General features: G+C 47.4%; 1 protein-coding gene across 5 annotated transcripts in view; it reads right to left on the bottom strand.

Annotated features, from left to right (window-relative positions):
* The window catches only part of USO1 (USO1 vesicle transport factor), a 97,466-nt gene that overhangs the window by 1,448 nt on the left and 73,210 nt on the right, over positions 1 to 22,808 (bottom strand). For all 5 annotated transcript variants that reach the window (XM_015407294.1, XM_015407270.1, XM_015407284.1 and 2 more), the window contains 10 exons: positions 22,338 to 22,448; positions 22,052 to 22,170; positions 21,276 to 21,457; positions 10,945 to 11,066; positions 8,801 to 8,939; positions 7,420 to 7,583; positions 4,032 to 4,115; positions 3,375 to 3,464; positions 2,312 to 2,410; positions 1,074 to 1,289 (listed from right to left, as the gene is read on the bottom strand). In XM_015407294.1, the coding sequence (XP_015262780.1) occupies positions 1,074 to 1,289; positions 2,312 to 2,410; positions 3,375 to 3,464; positions 4,032 to 4,115; positions 7,420 to 7,583; positions 8,801 to 8,939; positions 10,945 to 11,066; positions 21,276 to 21,457; positions 22,052 to 22,170; positions 22,338 to 22,448 (1,326 nt within the window). The remainder of the gene's footprint in view (positions 1 to 1,073; positions 1,290 to 2,311; positions 2,411 to 3,374; positions 3,465 to 4,031; positions 4,116 to 7,419; positions 7,584 to 8,800; positions 8,940 to 10,944; positions 11,067 to 21,275; positions 21,458 to 22,051; positions 22,171 to 22,337; positions 22,449 to 22,808) is intronic.

The following is a 22,808-nucleotide window of genomic DNA, read 5'->3' as shown; positions in this document are numbered from 1 at the left end:
AGCCCTCTGTGGTGAGGGGAGGGTCCGTGGCCCAGCTCCTCCCCCTCCTCCTCGTGCCACGGGCAGAGGCTTCCCATATAGTCTCCTCGGGTCTCTAAGGCCGCCCGAGTGGTGGGGGTGGAAAAGGGGCACAGAGCAGCAGACCTCCAAGCTGCAAACCAAAGCCAGGAGACAGCAAGGCTGGAGGCAGGGCTGCTGAGGCCACCCGCAGTTTGAGACTATGTGGCTCTGTCTGAGGGGCTGAGCTTTTCTCTGTAGGCTACACTTAGAAAGCGTACATTTATCAATGGCTGCCTGACACACATCTATCTCCACAGGGCAGAGAGCAACACCAGAGCAGAGCCAGAATGGCGTGGCGCTTAAGAGCAGCAGACTCTAATCTGGGGAGCCGGGTTCGATTTAACCCCACTCCCTTCTCGGCATAAAGCCTTCAAACTGCCCTGACCTGGATGGCCCAGCAGAGCCCAGTCTGGTCCGGCCTCAGAAGCGGAGCAGGGTCATCCCCCTGGCTGGTCTTTGCCCAGGAGGCCACGGAGGAAGTCCAGGGCTGCTACGCAGAGGCAGGCAAGGGCCAGCCACCTCTGGACGCCTCCGGACTTGGAAACCCTGCGGGGCTGGCCAGAAGTCAGCTGCGACTTAATGGCACTTTCCACCACTACCACCAAGCTGCCCAAAGAATCTTTTCCACTAGAAGAGTGGAATAGGCAGGAAGGAGAAGAGATTGGATTTATATCCCATCCTTCACTACCCGAAGGAGTCTCAGAGTGGTTTACAAACTCCTTTCCCTTTTCCTGCCCACAACAGGCACCCCTGTGAGGTCGGTGGGGCTGAGAGAGCTCTCTCGAGGACTGCCCCGGAGAGAACAGCTCTGACAGAACTTGTGACTGACCTAAGGTCACACCAGCAGCTGCATGTGGAGAAGTCGGGGAATCAAACCTGGTTCTCTCAGATCAGAGTCTGCGCTCTTAACCCACTACACCAAAGAAACGGTACAGGCCGATATTAGGCATGATTAGGAACCATTTTAAACTGAACTTTGCAATAGGCTCATTTTCAGTACAAGTGCATCCTACCGGTTCTCCAAGTTCCTTGAGCTTATTCTTCAGCGCAACTATTTTCTGATCCTGGTCAGCCAGAAGAACCAGAAGGTCATCCTGCTCTTTTTTAGATTCGGCTATTTCCTGCTGCAAGGCACTCTTCTCCGTTCGCAAAATAGCCGCGGTACTATTGGCGGAGTCCAGCTGCTGTTTCAGTGACGTCCTTTCCTCAGCAAGACCTACAATCTCATTCTGGTAATGGGGGTGGGGATGGGGGAGAAACCAAAATAGTGTCAACGGCATTTTTAAAAATGGCACATGCAGCAGCCCCCACCCCCCACCCCAGGGCCAGCAGCTTTAACAGGGGCTCTAATCCTGATGGGACCTCAACATTCCTTTAAGTTCTGCATGGCCTCGAAATCCAGCATGTGTAAGCTGATGAGGACAAGAACTTCCAGGAAATGTCTTTTCCTCACCTCTCCACAGAATCACTTGAAAATGAGACAATTCGCTGACACCCCACTGTCAAACCCTACAGGAAGCAGGAGGGCGTTCCCAATCCTCCAGGAAGGCCCCTTTCCTTGGAGCAGGTGGTAGGGCCAGCTTGCAATGGGCACTGTGTTCTGGATCCCTCATTTGGACCTGTGTTCATTTCCCAGACACTGCATTCGTGCAGATGAAGAACAAGAGGGGGAGGGTGTCTCCTAATAGGAAATTACAGGACATGTTGTGGCGGGAGAGGCATTTGCCTTGCTGGAGACAAGAGCCTTGCCTTGGTCTCCCTTCTTGGTGTGGAGAAGAGACCGCATCCATCCATATGCACGCTCTGCAAGCAGAGATCTAGGTCTGTTCTGAGGCATCCATCTGTGCCCCCAGAAATGTCAGAGAGTGGGGCTGGACTATCCAGGAGCAGAGGGTTCAAAAGTAATGGGCATCATATATAACGTCTAGTTCGATAGATGTGCCCCATGGTGAGTTCTGTACACCTTGATAAAGGATGCCACCGTGGTTAGAGTGCAAGAACAGCATCCGGGAGACCCAGTTCCAAATCCCTGCCCATCTGGGAAGCTCTCTGGGTGACCTTGGCTCAGGCCTGCTCTCTCAGCTCAACCTGCCCCACCAGGGTATTACGGGGATAAACGCAGGGAACAAAGAGCCAAGTAAAATCACACGAGGGACTCTGAACCAACTAAGGAAGAGGCCCTCAGCCCAGTAAAGCTACGCTCCACTGAATGTCTGAATCAAAGACGCGGCCTGTTCCATGCGGGAGCCACCTTTAGTTCCTTCGTTTCCTGCAAGAGTGCCGTGAATCTGCCTTCCAAGTCTGCCGTCTCTGTACCCCTGTCTCCCGGCACAGGGGCTGGTGCTGCACTCTGCAAAACAGAGATTGAAGCAAACGATGGGCAGGAAGCATTGGCAACCTAAGACTGGGATCGCATTTTGGGGTTTGGTTTAGCTAATGCAACAGGACTCAAGGACAGCCTGTGGAAACACGACTCATGTGGGCGGCTGTCATTAGAAGGAGAAGAGGATGTCGGTTGGGAAGGTGGAACCTTTGACCGGGATTGGTCTCCCAACTTAACGGGGGGGTCAAGATCTCCTTAGCAGCTCAAGTGAAGGGCTGGGAGGCACTCTCAGAGCTGGCCTTGTTCCTGGAGAAACAGGCTGGCGGGGTTTGTCAGGAGTGCCTGCTTTCAGTTACGTCTTCCTCGTAAGCCGGCCCCTTATTCAGATTCTACCTACGTAACCATGCTGATCTATACTACCGTATCCTTCAGACTGGACTACTGTAAAGCACCCTACCTGGGGCTGCGTTTGAAGACTCAGAAATGGCAATCAACACAAAAACCATGTGCTTGGATCATATCTCTTGAGTGCTTCAACAGCTGCACCTGTTACTGGAGTGTTTCCAAACCCACTTCAAGATGCTGCTGCTGCTTGCGACTTCTGAACTGCTTCATGGTCTGGGTTCCTCCTCTCCCAATGGAATCCCATCCACCAGTTGAGCTTTTGGGCCCTCCCTTGGGTTCATTCATCCTGCAACAGCATTCTCTGCTGTGGGGCCAGTTCTGGCTTGCCAGTAAGGGGGAGGAACAGGATGGGGTTACTGGGCAAGACGGCTGCTACTGTCTGTGTACACGGTTTAAATGTTTACTGCAACATTTGAGCTGCCTTTCTTTCAAGGTGGAAAATAAATGGCTTTAAATAAATAAACTGGTATGAATTCCCAGCTATTTATGAATGAAACTAGACAACTGAAAGAGACAGAGGAGTGCTTCTATTTCTATCCACAGAAATGACAAAAAGCCAAAGAGTCCAAAAGTTCTACAGGGTCACCATTTGCTGAAGCAGTTCTTGCTTTTCAGTCTGGAGCAGAGCAATCTCTGTCGTCTGCAAATGGATTTGTGCTCTCAAGGTTTCAGCTTCCTGTAGGAAAAGAAATCCCACCATCAAACACCGCTGTTGCTCATGAACACGGAAGAGCATTCAGAGAGGCTAAAGAAAGGCAGCAGTGAAACATCTGAACTCCAACACACAACATGCATATGACTTGGACACATTACAGAAATTTATCTTCACTGTTCAGTGAGGTTATAAAGAATGACAAACCATGTTCCTCTTCTGCTTTACGTTGTTTAGTTAGACTTCTGATGTTTAAGCTCTCAGAATGGCCTACATTGCAAGCTAGTGGCTCACATGTGTGTTAATTCATGCGGTGAGCATCTTTTCATGTGTATAGTTTCACTCAATGATGATGGTATCAAAATACTTAGGAAACTTACACAAGTAGTGGTCACTGTGCTTAGACAAACCTGGCCCAAGACCAAATCCAGAGAGACTGTTTTTGTGTGTGTTGTCTTCTGCTTGTTTCTCAGTTTCTTCATAAAACACTACACACAGTCGGTGGGCTGCGATGGCAGCACCCAAGAGAACACGGCTCAGCCTCCCATTGCCAAGAGAAGGGGCGCGGCCAGATGAGCTGGGGGCTCTTACCCTGTGCAGCTCACTCTCCACCTCGAGACCGGTCTTTGTCTGTGAAGACCCCTCTGATGTTCCCACGGCGGGTGGTGAAGACTTCTACAAGTATCAGGCAGAAACCAAAAAAAAAAATCAATCAGTTCAACAAAATACTTGCAGCATGCTAAAAACTGGAACAGCAGCAGCAAGAGGTTTTGAAGATTTAATTATAGGCTTCAAAGTGTGGACAGTGCTTCCAGACATTTTTTGCGTTCAGGGGAAATTCTGTTGCATATCCAGGGGACAGACAGTACTGGTTCAGTGCTTTTATACAAATATACAAAATTATTCTCTATGTGCAATTTTGCATAATTTATACAAATTCAATTTTTTAACTGTGGAATTGTTTCAAACTGTAACTTTTGATACAGGCTCTGAAAAGTGGGCGGGACCCATGCAGCTGCCTCCCCCGGAGCCAGACCCTCGGCCTGCCAAGGTCAGTCTTGTCTACTTGGACAAGAAGCTGCTCCCAGTCTGTCCCTGTCAGTTGCTCCGTGATCCTCCCAACTGGAGGCGCCAGGGACTGAACCCAGGACCTGCAGCACGCAAGGCGGATCCTCCGACCCTGGACCATCCTGACCCAAGTCCAGGTGGCTATTTAACTACAAACAACCAGAGCTTCCAATTTCAACCACCACATATAATCCTATTTGAGCCACTTCCTTTATTTTGACAACTGTAAGTATCAGTGCCATTATATGATGAGATGAGATTAGATTTATACCCCGCACTTCACTACCGAAAGGTGTCTCAGAGCGGCTCACAAACTCCTTTCCCTTCCCCTCCCCACAACAGACACCCCTGGTGAGGTGGGCGGGGCTGAGAGAGCTCTGACAGAAAGGGCTCTTTTTCAAGAACAGTTCTTATCAGAACTATGGCTTTCCCAAGGTCATCCAGCAGGTGCAAGTGGAGGAGTGAGGAATCAAACCCGGTTCTCCCAGATTAGAGTCTGCGCACTTAACCACGACACCAAACTGGCTCTCCATATGCAATGTTTCCTGCCAGTTTGGTGTAGTGGTTAAGTGCGTGGACTCGAATCTGGGAGAACCGGGTTTGATTACCCACTCCTCCACATGCACCTGCTGATATGACCTTGGGTCAGTCACAAGCTCTGGCACAGCTATCCTTGAAAAAGAGCAGTTTGTGTCAAGAGCTCTCTCAGCAGCCCCGCCCACCTCGCAGGGTGTCTGTTGTGGGGAGGGGGAGGGAAAGGAGTTTGTGAGCTGCTCTGAGACTCCCTTGGGTAGGGAAGGGCCATGGGGCATGAATCCAACTCTTCTTCTTCTTCTTAATAATAATAATAATGCGCACTGACCTGGATCACCCAGGTTATCCTGAACTCATCAGGCCTCAGAAGGTAAGCAGAGCTGGCCCTGGTTAGTGCTTGGACGGGAGACCCCTGCCGTGGAGCTAGTGCTGGACGGAGCCTCAGTCCTCTTTCGATAGCAATTAGCCTCTATAGTTGAATCTGTGGTTCTGTTTCCCAGGAGGCTTCAGGGCTCTGCTAAGCGCTGTGGCCTTCAGCTACTGATAACCCTGTACAGGACTTTTGCCTCACATGACTTTTGCCTTCTGCCTGACAATGGCTGGCTTCCTTTCTCCAAGGTCCAGGAGGATTCAGTCCAGGAGGATGCAAAAGATAAATAGACATAAGTCTGGCATTAGAAACCACAACATTCAGTTGCTGACCTAAGGAGATTAGAAAGAAAGACTGCTGAACTGCATCCTCCTGGACTGGAGTGAGACCTAGTTTTCCTGTCTCATTACCAACGTGTGCTATTATCCTTTGGCATCTGAAATCACTCCACTCTCCAAGATATACGGACCAATCCAAGTGTTCTTATTCCTGATCAGGGTACTTTTGAACGAAAATAAATCCAGATAGGACAAAGAAATCCAGTCATTTAAAAAACAAAAACAAAAAACTTTTCAGAATAAGCCAAAAGAATTTCCTCAGTGTACACGGTGCTTGTCAGAAGAACCCACCCACCCTCCAAAGAAATGTGCTTGGGCATAAAAGCTTATACCTGGAATAAAAGGTTGTTGGTCTTAAGGCTTGGACTCCAATTTTGTTTTCTCTCTGTCTCTTTTCTCCTCTCCCTTCACCCCCCCAAAGAGGAGGAGCAGCAGCCCCGGAAAAGAAAGCAGAAGCGCTCTCTCTCGCTCTGTGAGTGTTCGTGTGTGTGAGTGAGAGAGAGGGAGGGAGGGAGGGAGGGGCAGGCAGGCGGCCAGGCTTGTCTTTTTAACTCTCTGGCAAAGCAGCCATGAGGCCCTCTCTATAGGTGTGTGTGAGTGAGAGAGAGAGAGCGAGGGAGTGAAGGGGGAGGGAGGCAAGAGGCAGGAAGCAGGAAGAAAAGAGCCACTGAGAGAGCTGGGGAAAAAGCAAGCTAGGACACAGCTGCAGCAGCAGCAGCAGCCCTGGGAAAGGAAACAGGAGGAGGAAGCTGCTTGAGGGACCGGTTTTGAGCCCCTGTGTGGGCCAGATCCGGCTGGCACACTTGACACCCCTGACCAAGGATATCCTTTATAGAACTTTAAGTGCACAATTTGTGTACTGAGGTTGTGTTGAAATATTCTATGCTGAATACTGAAATGCTACAAAAATGTTTGCTGACTTAAGACTGCATAATGGAATAAATTGTGTCTTGATTTAGTACAACTGTCTCTTTCTGTTTTGATGCAGTTGGGAAGCCAGCTTCCCTCCCTCCCTAAATTGAACACAGTGGGAGCGGGCGTGCATGAAAAGGTTCCCCAACAGCCACCCAGGAAGTCCACAGAGGCATGCAATGGCAAAACACCTCCGGATGTCCTTTGCTGTGCCCTGAGTGGCCCAGGCTAGTCCGCTCTCGTCAGGTCCTGGGAGAGTCAGCCATGGCTAGTATCTGAACGGGAGACCCTCCAAGGGATACCAGGGTCCTGATGCAGAGGGCCAGGCAGTAACAAACCTCCTCCGAACGCCTCTTGCCTTGAAAACCCTACACAGGGTCACCGTAAGTCGGCTGTGACTTGATGGCACTTTCCACACTTACTGTTTGTAATGTGTGGAAGACAGAACAGAGTACGACACACGCGGGCGATCCACAACAAGGACAACCTGTGTGGTTCTCGGAGGACAGGGATCAGTCAAGAGACACAGACACCTATAAATCTTTCCTGCCTTAGAGCTGCGACTACCTAGGAGGAGGGCTCCCGGGACTGAAAACCGGGACGTGGGAAGCAGCCTCCAGGATTACAAGCCAGGATCCTTCCTGCCCCCCTTCTGGCTTAGGAGCCAGGGACCCCCACCCACCCACACACTAGAGGAGAACAAACCGGAAGCTCAGACTGGACGTCAACAGGCGACATCTAGGAGAGCATGACTCACCAACACTTCGATCAAAGAATCTTTTTCTCTTAGCTGTTCCTCCAACTGTTCAAGTTTGTGCTTCCACTCTTCTGCCTCCTCACGCAATTTGCTTATCTCTTCTGACTGAACGCCATTCATCTGGACCACATCGTTGCCGGAACTATGGTGCTGATTGTCTTTTCCTAGGGGTCAGATTTGAGAGCTACTCATTTGTTTGCAAGGTTCTAGGAAGGATTTTCTACAACAATTTTTATTTCAAAGAACATTTTGAACCTATCCCACCTCAGGAATACTACTACTACAGGATAACTGCATGCAGAGAACTGGGTTGGATCCAAAGAGTGCCCCTTCTGCACATGGAAAGTGCCTTCTACCTGTGGAAGGTTGTTTTATACCTCAAGAACTCTGTATAAGAAAAGTTAGAAGGACAGATGCATTCTGCTTCTGCGAGGATTGAAGAACTGCTATAGAACTTGCCATTTACAGCACCACATAGACTCTTATATGAATGGCTGCAGAACTGTGCGAGGAGATATTTCATTTCTGTTTAGAATTCTTGGGATACTACATTATGCTTTAGTGTGATTTATGGCAGGGGTAAACCAGTGGACTCCTGGCTGATTACTGGACCATCACATAGCTGCAAATGATAGTGGACCAGGCGGATCTCGGTTTAATCCTTTAAGGCATAGCTGATGTTCTCAAGCAAGTCTTGAAACTACCAATATGTACAAGTTCTACCTAATGAAGTCAGCACACCCTTAGTTTATCTATGCTCAGTCACCTGTAAGTCCCTTTCTTTTATGAGGATCCATAGAGTTCTTATGGGAAAACCAGCCTAGTGTCAACATTTTACACAATATCCTTTTCTTTTAGTCAGAGATTATGAACATGACTCAAATCACGTTCAGACTTCGAAATAAACTTTTTCAAAATAAACCAAACTTCAGCTCTGCTCAAACGTGCTAAATAACTGGGACTAAATGAGACCACAGGAACAAAAAGACTGCTGTGGACAGCTGGAGGTAAAACCTCCGAACTTTCTCCCAGTCAGACATGGAAGGATGGCGTTGGTGCTCACAGCTAATAAATCCTGCCAACTGCTATGATACCTAACAGCAACTTCTGCCAAGAGATGAACATTCGCCAACAGAAAGGAGAGAACCAAGACCTTCATCAAGCTTCTCTGTTATCTTAGAAGCAATTCTGCCTGGTTATTGGCAAGGCCAGTGGCTGTGCAGGGCCAGATTTATTTGCACGTGCCCAGTCAGTTCCTGTCCAGAGCGGCTAATGCCATTTACCAAGTGCCATCTGCAATCCTATGACCCGTGTCTGGCCCCCACCTGAACTCTACAACACAGCCCTCATGAGTGGCAACACACACGGCTCACGATAGTACCTAGCTGTACTTTCAGGAGATTGTACTGGTCCTTGTGTTGCTGGATTTGTGACACTTGCTGTGTGACTCTTGCCTGCAGCTGTTCATTCTGCACTTTTAAAGATTCCACTTGCTTCTTCAAGTCTTCCAGCTCCTGATCCTTGAAAATAAAGCAGACATTTACGTAATAACTCTTACAGACACACTTGTTAACATGACTGTCCAGCTTTTCTTTCTAAAAAAAAATCACTTCCTCTATTTTGCAGTGAAAAAACCCCCCAAACCCTGGGATTTTGGAGATAAGCCCCCAAAGACAGTTCTCTATAAATCCAGAAATGCTTTCTGGCAGACAAAAGCCACACCAGATGCAAGACCACACCAGGACGTGCCCCAGGGCCCCCCCCCCGGTCCCTCACTCCCCAACCAAGTCGTGGCTTCCAGCCACTGTGCCCAGACAAACCAAGCTGGCGCTGTACAGTCGGCCTTTCTCACTGTGACTCAAAACAGATTACAAAATGTAGCAATGCAGCAGGAACAGTATAAGGCATCCAACCAGCACTGTAGTAGGACTAGATCACAAAGTCAGAAAACAAGGCAACAGAAATTGCCTAAGAAAGGATAGAAGACAGGCAAAAACTAAGGCTCAGACAACCGAAAACAACGGAGTCAAACAAGAGATGCACAGAACAAACGGGTGTTCTGATTCAGTGCTGGACTGCAGTGGTGAAGGATGGCTCTGAACAAACTAAGGTGGAAGTGGGGGGATCTGAGGCAGGCCAAGCTCAAGGCCTCTGCCTGTCTCTGTCTTGAAGTCTATCACAGTTGAAAACGAGGAGTTCCTACAATACCTGTAATGACACATCCTGCACATCCACATGAACAGTTACACAACTTGCTTCATCTCACACTTAATAATCACAACTTTTAGACACATCTGAGATCACTACACACTTCCTTGCACTAGCCCTCTGCTGCTCCGTGACTCTGGGTCCAGAATATACCCCTCCCCACCCCCTCTTCTGCACAAGCACTACAGAAGTTACCACCAAGCCTCACAGGCACCACATGGATTTAATGGTAACGGGATAACTGAGTGGAATTGGCAGGTCTAGTTTCCGAAGCAGACCTCTACATGTACTGACAGCTGGAAAAAAAAAAGTGGGTGCAGCAGGCAGAGGCTGATCGAAGACTCCTTCAGAAGACCCCATCTGCACACTTTCCCTTTACAATCCCACCAACAATTCCTTTACTTCTGTTAACTCTCAACGATGGCCCGCCTGTGCGCTCCAGAATTTCAGCTGCCAGAGCAGCAAGGCTGAACTCGGAGACTGATCTAGGAAGATCAGGCTGGGCGTAGAGCCAGGGATAACCAGATACAATTTTGAAGCCTGGCCCTCCCACACTGGAAAGTAGAACTGGCAGCCCTGATCACAGGCTGATGGGATTCACCACCATTCAGCAATGGATTTAGTATGCGACAGTCCCAGCCCATTATTCTGCTGAACAGCAAAACGCAGATTCAAAAGCTCCTTTGTCACTTTATGACAACCCATGCATAATATCAACATACTGTATATTCAGAGAACTTCCAATAAATCCTGGCTCTCTAACAGTATTCCAAATCCATTCATCTCATTCACGTTTTCTATATTGATGCCTAAAAATGAAATGGGGAAGGGGGGTATGGTTCAGCAGCAGAGCCTCTCTTTGGCGCATGCAGGAAGTCCCAGGTTCAGCTCCCGGCCTCTCCCGTCGAAAGGATCTGGCAGGAGGTGGCGTGAAAGACCTTTCTCTGCCTGGGACCCTGGAGAGCGGCTGCCAGCCTAAGTGGGCGGTACGGATCCTGATGGACCAGTCGCGCGATTCTTCGGCCTGCGGCAGCTTCATGTGTTCAAGAGATCAACAGAACACACCAAGAACAAATGTGTTCCTCTTCGAGTCAGTCTTATAACTGAATAAGATCATTTCAGGTTTTTTGTGTACAACAGAAAAAATCTGGTCACAGATAAAGAACATCTCATTACATTTTGAAAAACTGTTCCTCCGGGTAGCCACCAGATCTGCCCATGAATGCCCTTGATTATCCCAGTGACATCTGCCCCAACAAACACAGGCAACACCCTGCTTGCCAAAGCAGCCAAAATCGAACCAGAGGTGCCCTTTACCTGGACTCGAATGACACTTTTGTAGTGTGTCACAATGTTGTCATGTTGTTCTAACGTCTTCTTCACCTCTTCTTCTTTTTTATCCTCTTCAGTAGTCTTATAAATTGCCTTTGTTAGAACACCTGTAAAACAATTGTTCATTTTACTAGACAACACAAGTCGTATTTTAGGAGCACATGACATTTTATTTAGATTACAGAATTTAACGGTGAGCTACGGTTGGAAGTGCTCCATTTTTGGCCTTCAATTTTTATTTTGCTTATTTATGATGTCTGGGCTGCCTCTGCAGAAAAGTGCTCAAGGCAACATAAAAACAAATGTAACATATATAAAATAAAAGCAGTAAAATAATAACAGTTTAACCAACATGCCAACAATTGTAACACAACCCCAAAGCAATGTATGAGAGAGAAAAACAACCACAGGAGAAACAATAAAACTGCAGGCATGATCAAACGCCACATGAAATCTCAAAACAGCTTGCAGCAGTCTCTCTGCCTCCCTTATGTCCTCACGACAACAACACTGTGAGGTAGGTTAGCTCAAGAGCACACGATTGGCCCAAGGTCACCCAGCCAGCTGCATGGGGATTCCAACGGGGGCATTCCAGATCCTAGCCTGACGCTCTAGCCCAGGGGTCCCCACACTTTTTCGGGTCGCCATCTCCTTGGTTCCTCCATAAACTCACCCCTAGTGCCCCCTACCCTACTCTACAAAAAGTATCATTCAAAAGAGCAGTCTGCATGACCCACTAAGGAAGACCCAAAAAACTGGTTGCTTACTTGTAACTGATGATCTTCGAGTGGTCATATGTGCAGTCACACATAGGGGCACTGCGCCTGTGCACAAACCTGACCTTTGAGAACTACGAGAGCTAGTCTTTGGCGTTTGGCATGCTCTTTTCCTGTGCTCTGGGGAGCAGGCATTGACTGCACATGCCTGGAGTGGGGAAAGAGCACCTCACACTTGGTTTCTTCCAGGTGCTGCTGACAAGGTGGCAGAGAGGGCAGTGGCAACACAACTTCAGGTTTTCTTGGATGAGGCTAAGGTCCTGGATCCCTTCCAGTCTGGCTTTTGCCCCGCCCACGGGACGGAGACAGTGCTGGTTGCCCTGATGGATGATCACCAGAGACATCTGGACTGAGGTGGATTGGTGCTGCTGATTCTTCTTGACCTGTCGGCAGCGTTCAATATGGTTGACCATGAGGCAGCATGCGTGGTTTGGTACCACAAAGGTGGTGGCAACCATCAGCCCCAGGAGGCACTGCAGTCTCAGGGCAGATTGCGTAGGCAATGAGATGACACTCAGTGCCAAGGAGTGAAGATGTAAGGCTTTGTCCACCAGAAGAAAGGCACAATGCTGGGCAGTGGAAATCCTGGCCCCTATGAATTGTAGGCTCTGAGCAGGGAGCACAGAGGCCTAGAGAGGCCAAGAGTCGGAAAGTAGTGGAAATGTCCTGGTGAAGTTGCTGCAGGGGTTGGGAGACAATCAGGCAATCGTAGACGTAAGGGAAATCAGTGATACCCTGACGTCTGAGGGCCACAACAAGCACCGCCATACACTCTTAGTGCCCTGGAGAGACCAAAGGGGAATACCCAAGATTGGTAGTGGTCAGAGCCCACTATGAACCCCAGGAAGCAACGATGTGGTCAATAGTGATGTGGAAGTAAGCATCCTGGAGGTCTAAAGATGCCAGCCAAGCATCCTCAGGGATCAGCAGAAGAATAGCTTGCAGGGTGACCATCCAAAACTTCTTGCGAGGAATGTAATGGTTGAGTCATCACAGGTGCATTATAAGGCATCTGCCCCCATCTCGCTTTGGTACTATGAAGTAGGGAAGTAGAACCCCTGGTGATGTTGAGATGTGGGGGCATTTTGCAAGCAGGGCTTGAACCTCACTGCACAGTAAGTGGGATGGGGGTGTCACCACAAAATGAGGGGCTTGCAGAGTTGAAAGAAACCCCACCCAAATGGTGGTGAGGAGTGGACCCAGACATCCATGGTGATAGATTCCCAGACCAGAAAAGGACGAAGTTTGGTGCCCAGAGATGAGGTGATGGCCGGGGGTGGGGGGGGAATCATGAGTCAAAGAGAGTCAAAGAGACTGTTTGGATTGAGGTGTTGGCCTTTTAGAAGCAGGTGGCTTGGGCTTCCGCTGGTAAGGTCTGGCAGCAGGACCTTTGCGCTTCCAGTAACCTGATTGGTGGGGGGGACTGTGAGCACTTGATGGAGCTTTGTTTCCAGGGCTTCAGTTTGGGGTTATGTGGCTGGCAAGATTGTGAGACCCCCTAAACGTCTTGCCCTCTTGCAATTATTGTCCACATTGGTAAGGAGCTCGTTGGTGGTTGCATGGGACAGGCCGTTGCTATCAAAGGGCAAATCTTCCACCTTAGACTTAATGTCGGGTTGTAAGAAGGTGGAGCAGAGGTTCCCAAACTTATTTGGCCTACCGCCCCCTTTCCAACAGATCAAACTAGCTTGGGCTGTCCAGCCCTGGGAACAAGGAACTGGCAGGTCTGACTGGCAGCCATTTTCTATGGCAACTGGCAAGTCTGATTGGCAGCCATATTCTATTTGCTTGCATGGAAGTGGAAGTGAAAGAAAGTCTGCCAAGAGGGTCCAGAGAACCATTTCCCCTGCTCTTCTACGGCCGTTCCCGGGGCTTTTAGCTCCCTGTCTGTTCCATGGGAACTTTCCCTGTGAAGGGGGAAAAGGAGGGGGGGGAAGGGCTCTTTAATCCACTCCAGCCTGTCCCAGGTTGGGGAGGTTGGAAGCACCAGGAAACAATTTCCTCTTCATCCTCCCTGAATAGCTCAGGGGTTTGCTTGGGGTTTTTCCCCCAGTCTACCACCCTGCTTCTCCTTCACCTCCAGTCTAGGTTTTTTGGCCCCATAAGGGCTTACCATGATTCTGGTGAGGGCTTGAGGCTCCCGGCTTCTCTGTTCCACCACACGCCGGGTCCTCTGAGAACGGGGAGTTTGCTGGGTCTGCAGAGCCGCCCTGGTCTCCTTGCAGACTCAGCCGCTTCCCCTGATGTGCGCTGGTTGGGGAGGCGACCTCCAGCCACAGGCTGGGCCCGGTGGGAGTCTGCGTACACAGCCTTGGCTGCTGGGGATCTCCCAGTGCCATCGGCTTCATTTGCAGTCTGCCACCGACTGCGGCTCGAAATAATGAAGAGGGAGGGTCTCTCCATTCTCCCTCTCTTCTTCTCATTCCTGGATCGCTGTGCTCTACAGAGCGCCTGTGAAACACGTCCTGCTCAAGCAGCGGGGCCAGTAAGACTGAGATGTCCCTGGGGGCCAGGCCCCTCCCCTTCCTGGATTGATCTGAGGAAACCGACCCTGTTCCAGAGGAGGAGCCTATTCCCAAGAGTAAGGACTGCCCCACTCCCAGGACCACTGGAGAATGGATTTGTCACCCAGTCTGGAATTTCCATCGGAAGATGACCCTCAAGTCGTTCAGACACATCTTCTTGCAGTATATCCAAATGGTCACAAAAAGACCTTGCAGATCATCATCATGCATCCCACTTTTTTTTCTAGCTCAGATAGGCTTGGAAATTGGTACAGCTCGTGACAGCCCATACTGCGTTTAAATAGAGCCAACTTTGAAATAAATGTTGAGACAACACATTTGGCCTTAGTAAGACTGACCTCATTTCCTCAATATTGCGAATACATTTCACTGAACTTTTCAAAAAACACTGATAAATAAGCAATGTCTCTTTGAGTTCATCACTGAACAAAGCATGCATGTCTGCAAAAGACTCCACAGCAGTGCCAAAAAAGTTGTAAACGCATCTTGCATAGTTGTCTTTTTATACCCAATGAGATTCAGTATGAAGTAGCAAAAGTAATTCTCAACACAGAACCCCTTGAGTTAGTCAGTCATTGAGCATATGGGGTTTAAATTTACTCACTGCGGTTCTTTGCAAACAGATTTTGGCAATGAATGACATAGTGAATGGTAAAGACATTTGACACTGCTTTTTTTTCAAGTAAGCAACATACATCATTGATGAACATTGGATCAGGCCAATGGCCCATCTAGTCCAACACTCTGTCACACAGTGGCCAAAAATGCCAGGTGCCCTCAGGAGGTCCATCAGTGGGGCCAGGAAACCAGAATCCCTCCCACTGTTGCCCCACCCCCAAGCATCAAGAATACAGTGCATCACTTGCCCTAGCCTGAGAGTTCCTATCTATACCTTGTGGCTAATAGCCACTGATGGACCTCTGCTCCATATGTTTATCTAATTCCCTCCTGAAGCCGTCCATGCTAGTAGTCCCCACCACCTCCTGTGGCAGTGAATTCCACGTGTTAATCACTCTTTGGGTGAAGAAGTACTTCCTTTTATCCGTTCTAACCAGACTGCTTAGCAATTTCATTGAGTGCCCATGAGTTCTTGTATTGTGAGAAAGGGAGAAAAGTACTTTCTCGATCTGCTCTTTCCCATACATAATCTTGTAAACCCCTATCATGTCAACCCTCAGTCGTCATTACTCCAAGTTTAAGAGCTCCAAGCACTTTAACCTTTCTTCACAGGGAAAGTGTTCCAACCCTTTTAACATTCTATTTGCCCTTTTCTGCACTTTTTCCAATGCTATAATATCCTTTTTGAGGTGTGGTGACCAGAATTGTACACAGTATTCCAAATGAAGTTGCACTATCGATTTATACAAGGGTATTATGATACTGATTTTTTTCAATTCCCTTCCTAATAATCCCCAGCATAGCGTTGGCCTTTTTTATTGCAGCCGCACACTGTCTCGACATTTTCAGTGAGTTATCTACTATAACTCCCAAGATCTCTCTCTTGGTCAGTCTCTGCCAGTTCGGACCCCATCAACGTGTATTTATAGTTAGGATTTTTGGCCCCAATGTGCATCACACTGCAATTGGCCAAATTGAACCCCATTTGCCACACTGATGTCCACTCGTCCATCCTTGACAGATCTCTTTGGAGTGCCTCACAATCCTCCCTAGTTCTCACCACCCTGAACAATTTTGTGTCATCTGCAAATTTAGCCACTTCACTGCTTACTCCAAACTCCATTAATGAACAAGTTAAAAAGCATCAGACCGAGTACTGAAGCCTGCGGTACCCCACTGCTTACCACCCTCCACTGAGAAAATTGCCCATTTATACTCATTCTCTGTTTCAGATTAATTAGCCAGTTTTTGATCCACAAGGGGACTTTTCCTGTTATCCCATGATTATGGAGCTTACTTAGGAGCCTCTGATGAGGAACTTTATCAAAAGCTTTCTGGAAGTCAAGGTAAACAACATCTATTGGGTCCCCCTTGTCGACATGTTTTTTCACCCCCTCAAAGAACACTAACAGGTAGTGAGACAAGATCTTCCCGTACAGATCCCCTGCTGAGTCTGCCTCAATAGTTTTTGATCATCAATGTGTCTACTAATTCTCTCCTCAATAATAGTTTCCATCAACTTACCTGGTATCGACGTTAGACTGACTGGCCTATAATTTCCTGGATCTCCTCTGAAACCCCTTTTAAAGATGGGAGAGACATTAGCTATCTTCCAGTCCTCAGGAATGGAGGCAGATTTTAATGAAAGATTACATATTTTTCTCAGAAGACCCACAAGTTTACATTTGAGTTCTTTCAGAACTCTTGGATGTTTGCCATCTAGGCCTGGTGATTTAAGTTGTCTATCAGTCATAGGACCTCCTCTCTCATCACCTCAATCTGACAGGCGTTTCAACACCCCTCCTGAAATCAGCAGTTCTGGAGTGGGCAAGCACTTCTCATCTTCCACAGTGAAGACAGAGGCAAAAAATGCACTCAGCTTCTCAGCCATTTCCCCATCATCCATCAGTACTCCTTTTACCCCTTGGTCATCCAAGGGCCCCACTGCCTCCCTGGCTGGTTTCCTGCTTTTAATGCATTTGAAGAAAGTTTTATCGTTGGTCTTTATGTTTTTTGCAATATTCTCCCCATATTCCCTTTTTGCCTGCCTAGTCATAGACTTGCATTTTATTTGCCACAGCCTGTGTTCCCTTTTATCAACCTCACTGAGACTAGCCTTCCACCACTTAAAGAAATCCTTCTTACCTTTTACAGCTTCCATTACTTTGTTTGTTATGGTTATACAGGCCTTTTTCTATACCTATTTGTGCTTTTCCTAACCTGTTGTATATAATTTATCTAAGCTTCTAGGATCGTAGTTTTAAATAGTCTCCAAGCTTTCCCAATGGTTTTGACCCCTTTTCCTTCCAGTTTCCTCTTCAAATGTTCCCTCATTCCAGAGAAGTTACACCTTTTAAAGTTAAAAGTGGTTGTGTCGGTCTTTTTGGGCAACTCCCTGTTTATACAAATGCTGAACTCAATAACATTATGGTCACTGTTCCCAAGCGGTGCAATCAGTTTTACATCTCTCACCTGGTCTTGGGCGTTACTTAGGATCAAATCCAGGATCGCCTCTCCCCTGGTAGGTACTGTGACCATCTGCTCCATAGCACAGTCATTGAGAGTGTCTAGAAACTCAGTCTCTTTTTTCCGACTTGAACACATATTGACTCATTCAATAAGTAGGTAGTTAAAATCACCTATTACAACACAGTTATTTAGTCTAGCCGCTATCTTTCATTCCTCATTTTATAATCCTCCTCTATCTTTTGATCTTGTGGGTGACAGCTTCCTTTTGGGCCCACTATTTCGACCCATAGCATTTCCAGAAGCGAATCCAATACTCTTATGCTCTCGATCTTTCTGGACTGTAAACCCTCTCTGACATATAGAGCCACCCCACCTCCAACCCTTCCTCCCCATCTTTCCGATATAATTTATAACCAGGAATCACCGTATCCCACTGATGGTGCTCCATCAGTTGTGAAAGCAAGTATGTTAGTAAGCAGAATTTCCTTGTCTTTGAAGAACTGCTCAACAACACAAAATATTGACTTCCCTTTAGTTGTCTGTTCTTAGTTGTCTTGCAAACAACTAGTCTTGAGCCAAACTTTCATCTTTCATAAAGCATACATAAGCAAGAAGTGAAGATTCATTGCCTGGCAAAGTTGACTCATCCAACTGTAATGGAAATTCTGTAGTCCTTAGTACGCTGCAGAATGTATCTTTATGTTTTCAGCCACTTCATCTACGTGTCTGTGCTGAGAGGAACTGTCTTAACTGTACTGCATGGTGACTTGTGGAAAACAATACTCAGAAGCTCACTAACTCCTGGTAGGATGAGTTCTTCACCAAGTGTCTATGGCCCTTCAGGCTTATCAATCCATGACGGAATGTTGTAGGATGTATGCAAACCTCTGGCCCTGCAAAAAATGCTTGACCAGGTTGGCTGCTTTTGAAATTTGTCACACAGTGACTGAAAAAAGTTACATTCTTGTCTGCCTTTCCAGGATGTGCCTTCTTCAAACATTCAATCAGTCTGGAAAGACTCCATTGCTTCGTTTGAAAACTTCAGATATTCCAAACTATACTGTCCACACTTCTTTGGTTTTTCTGCTTCTGCCATTTCTATATGGCTAAAGAGTGCTTTATAATCAACAAGTTCAGTAACAAAGAACACAATACTAATATGTTAAAGACTTGCCAGCAAAAACTTGAAAAATTACCAAGAGAAAAAACACACATGGAGTAGGGGTGTGCAAATTTTTTTTAAAAAAAAATTGGTCCGATTCAGATTTGGCCGAACTGGGCAGAATCAATTTCAGCTGCCAGAAAGACTCCTGCATGTCAATTTCAGCAGTACCAGCTGGGAGTCTTTCAGCCAGCCGAATGTCAGTTTCGGTCCCATTATATCCTATGGGCCATTGAAGTCAATGGCAAAAACATACGGTATATTCTGGGGGCTGGAGGAGAGGGGGTTTGAGGAAGAGGCTCCAAACTTGCAGGGTAGCTGCTGGAGCATCTCCCCAAGATACCCACCACGTTTCAAGAACACTGGACCAGGGAATAGAATTCTACGGGCCCCCAAAGAGGTTGCCCCCATCCCCTCCATTGTTCTCTATGGTGGGGAAAAATTATTTCCCCCCCACGGTGCTGTTAGTGGCTCTGGGGGGGAGGGCTGAGGGAGAGGCTCCAAATTTTCAGGGTAGCTTTGGGAGCCTCTCCCCACATAAACCCCCATGCCCCAAAGGAATTGGACTACTGGGCCCAATTCTATGGGCACCCAAACAGGTTACCCCCATTGTTTCCAATGGGGAAACCCAGCCAGCAGCACTTAAGGCAGGCAAGCAGTCAGCACCCAGCAGTCAGACTCACCAAGGGACTCTCAGGGAAAGTGAACTGTCTTGGGAGGTGCTTGTTTGCCATGAGAACAAGTGGCACACTCCAGAACAAGTGGCACTGTGGTAGTGCAAGCATGCCACAGTGCCACACAGAAACCCCAAAAGACCATCAGGAACAACATTTATACAGGCCCTGTCCTGTATAAATTGATGGTGCAACCGCATTGGACCACTTACACCACACACACCTAGAAAAGTTTATAGCACTGGAAAAAATGCAGAAAAGGGCAACTATGATGATAAGAGGAGGACACTTTCCCTATGAAGAAAGGTTAAGGCGCTTGGGGATCTTAGCTCTGAGAAAGAATGACTGAGGGGTGACATGATAAGAGGTTTACAAGGCTATGCATGGGATAGAGCAGGTAGAGAAAGAGGTACTTTTCACCCTTCCTCACAAGACCAAAAGAACTCGTGGGCACTCAATGGAATTGCTGAGCAGTCAGGTTAGAAGTTAGAACAGATGAAAGGAAGTCCTTCTTCACCCAAACAATGATTAACACATGGAATTCACTGCCACAGGAGGTGGTGGTGGTGGCTGGCATGAACAGCTTCCAGATGGAGTTTGACAAGCATATGGAGGCTGGAGCAGAGCGGAGGTCCATCAGTGGCTGGTGTTCAGGAGTTGTTTTTTTAAAAAACAAACTATAAGTAATCCAGTACTATTACAAGAGGAGAAGGAACCAAGAGTTCCTTCTTATCTATAGCCACTAGCCACCAGTGTTAATCCATGTGCTAATCACTGTTTGGGTGAAGAAGGACTTCCTTTCATCTGTTCTTCTACTGATGACTGGTTGCCCTGCTTAAACTAGTTTGATGTGAATTGTGGATATTTCCCCCTGCATAATAACATGAAGGCTTCTATATACTGAGCACTAGATGAAGCTGTATGGTATAACTGAAGAAGTATCAACGAAACGAATATTGGAATCCGGAGTCTTCATCCTATGTCCTGTGTGCCGGCTTCTTTTGTACACTCTGTGTTGTTGTATGCCATATGTATACACTATACTGTATCTGTTTGTATTCTTTGTTCCTTTGCACTTCAGCATAGTGCCTTTGATTGCGTTATTTATACAGTGCTTTTTTGGTTGTTTATTATGAGACAACCACCCCTCCCCCATGCCTAGCAAATCTAAAAGAATCAAACAGCTCTAATCCCACGACTCCCAGCCACAAATGTTCCGCTTTCCAAACAAGGGCATCTAAATCACCATTGTTTGCCTCCAGTACTTCAGGGAAGTACACTTAAAACAGCTACATTTGAGTCCAAGGGCCCCACATAGGCCAACAAGGTTTCCAGGCTAGGAGCTTCAGAAAGCCAAAGCGCTCTCCCCGTTAAATAGCTCTGACTGGCAGAAGCTCGGAAACTATTGCTGGTCTCTAAGGTGCTCCTGGACTCAAACCCGGCTCTTCCACTGCAGACCAGCACGGCCGCTTGACTGAAACAAGCCTTCTCCCCCCGCCCCCCCCCCCTGTTTTGGTTTCTGTTTTGTCTGGGATGGAAAAGAGGTCACCGTGCATCACCTGGCCACCTGGAAATCCAGACTTTGACAGGCTGTGCTTATACTGGGTCTAGTGAGGGGCCTCTACTGAGGTGAGTACATGCCATGGACTCTGCTCTCATGTTCTAAGCAGGTACTGAGCCTGCCTTACAACACATCCAAACCAGAGCGGTGTCACACTTCAAGGAGTGTCCGACTGGGAAGCAGGAGACCCTGGGACTGGCTAGGTGACCTCGTGACAGTCACACTAACTGACCTGGCTGGGTTGTTGTGAGGATGGAACACAGATGGGAAGAGCTGGTACACTGCCCTGAGCTCCACGGGAGAAGGGAGGAATAAAAACATATTCAGTAAACAAACACACCACAGCCCACATGCAAGGCTGTTTTGACCTTGTGTGTCTCAGCAGGTTTTAGCACTGTACCCATTTAAAAAATGCATGCTCTAACTTGGTGAACAAAATTTAGTTGTCAATAGAGACTACTTTGAATTTTTAAAGTAGCAATCTAAGTAGTAAAACATACAACTTAACTGACGTGAGCTAACATGACTCACCTTCCAGCTCTTTTACCAGTTTAGTAAATTCATGATCAAACATCATGTCATCTGGATTTGAAAAGTTGGGCTGAGGTTTCTGAGCTGCTCGGGAATAGAGTTCGTGTTTGCTAATGAATCCCAGCTTTTCAATGAAGTTCTCCTTGCCAATCCTTTTTTCTATCAGTTGCTTTAGTTTCTCTCTAGGAAAAGAGAACACCAGAATTACCCAAGTCATGGAAAACTGCTCACCTCCAGGACGATTCCTAGGTAGCAAATAAATCCACTTTGACAGACAGAATTTGCAGAGTGCAGACTCCAAGGCTGAGGAAAAAGTAAAAGGGAGGGAAAAAACGGTTAGCTGCCTACGAAGCACCAACAAGATTGGCAGAATAAGGGCAGTTTCAGGCCACAGGGCCTGGGAGCAGGTTCCAGGAACCCGGGGGGGGGGGGGGAGCAGAAGGGGAAAGAGGCCTGTGTGTTTTAAGACTCAGCAGTAGCTGTTCATTTCTATGGGAAAAGGATGATCTGTCATCCTAGTGGGCTTATTATAGCTCCAAACCTTTGATCCTACAAACGTCTGTCACAGACAATACAAAACCTAGGCCCTTTCCCCTTGCTAATCATCATTTGTTCTTACATTGTCTAGCTACATCCTGTGACCTGCAGACTGGGTTACATTAAACTGAACAGATGTGAATTCCAAACAATTGCCGCTGCTCATCCTGCACAGGAGGTACTACAAGGACTCGAGATCTTTTGAACAGCACCCCCCCACCTCACTCCAATATACTTACTTTCGATAATTCTCAAGTGAGTTGTCGTTGTAATAAATGGATATCCCGAGTAAAAGTGCACACAGCCCCTGGACGACACGTTCCTCCACACCAAGGTTTTCTGCTATCTGTCCTGTTAGCTAGATCGCTCATTAAGGACGTCAGGAATTTCACAAGCAGGATGCAGAATGATCATTTTTATGCTGCCATGTCACTTCATTTTTTTTTTTTTTGGTGATTACGGGCAATGAACATGGCTAAATCAAAGTTGACCGAGTAGTAGTAATTGAACACTTTTAAAGGATACGAATGGAACGTTGGCAGAATTGTGCAGAAAATGAGTCACAGCAATGGGGCAGTTGCTCAGCCAGGTGCACAGCAATATCAATAGTCCAACTCTTGTCTGCACTTTGCTTCCCTGAAGCAAGAAAAGAAGGCCTGGATTTACATATCCTTCATTTCTAGTCTGAAACATCTCTCAAATAATGACAGAGGTTACCACTCAGAGCTAAAACTCCATTAGCCTTTTAATCAAGAAGTCAAGAGATTTGTTAGTAAAAATATGCAATTCAAATCATTGTCCCATCTCAGGGCAGAGATAAACATGGTTAAAGATGATTAAGAAAACCAGAAAGACTGGAAATCCTCCCAGGCTCCTCTGCTCTTCCCCCAAGCACGTTTCCCCCTCCCTTCTCTCTGCAGCACTGTGCGCTTCCCATCCCAAGCCCCCTGGAGGCTGAGCACAGCCTGCTTTGAATCACACTCTTGAAGCCCTGCT

Source organism: Gekko japonicus, unplaced genomic scaffold (assembly GCF_001447785.1).
Source record: "Gekko japonicus isolate JY-2015 unplaced genomic scaffold, Gekko_japonicus_V1.1 scaffold2741, whole genome shotgun sequence".
NCBI classification, from domain to species: Eukaryota; Metazoa; Chordata; class Lepidosauria; order Squamata; family Gekkonidae; genus Gekko; species Gekko japonicus.
This window is presented reverse-complemented; position numbering and strand designations above follow the sequence as displayed.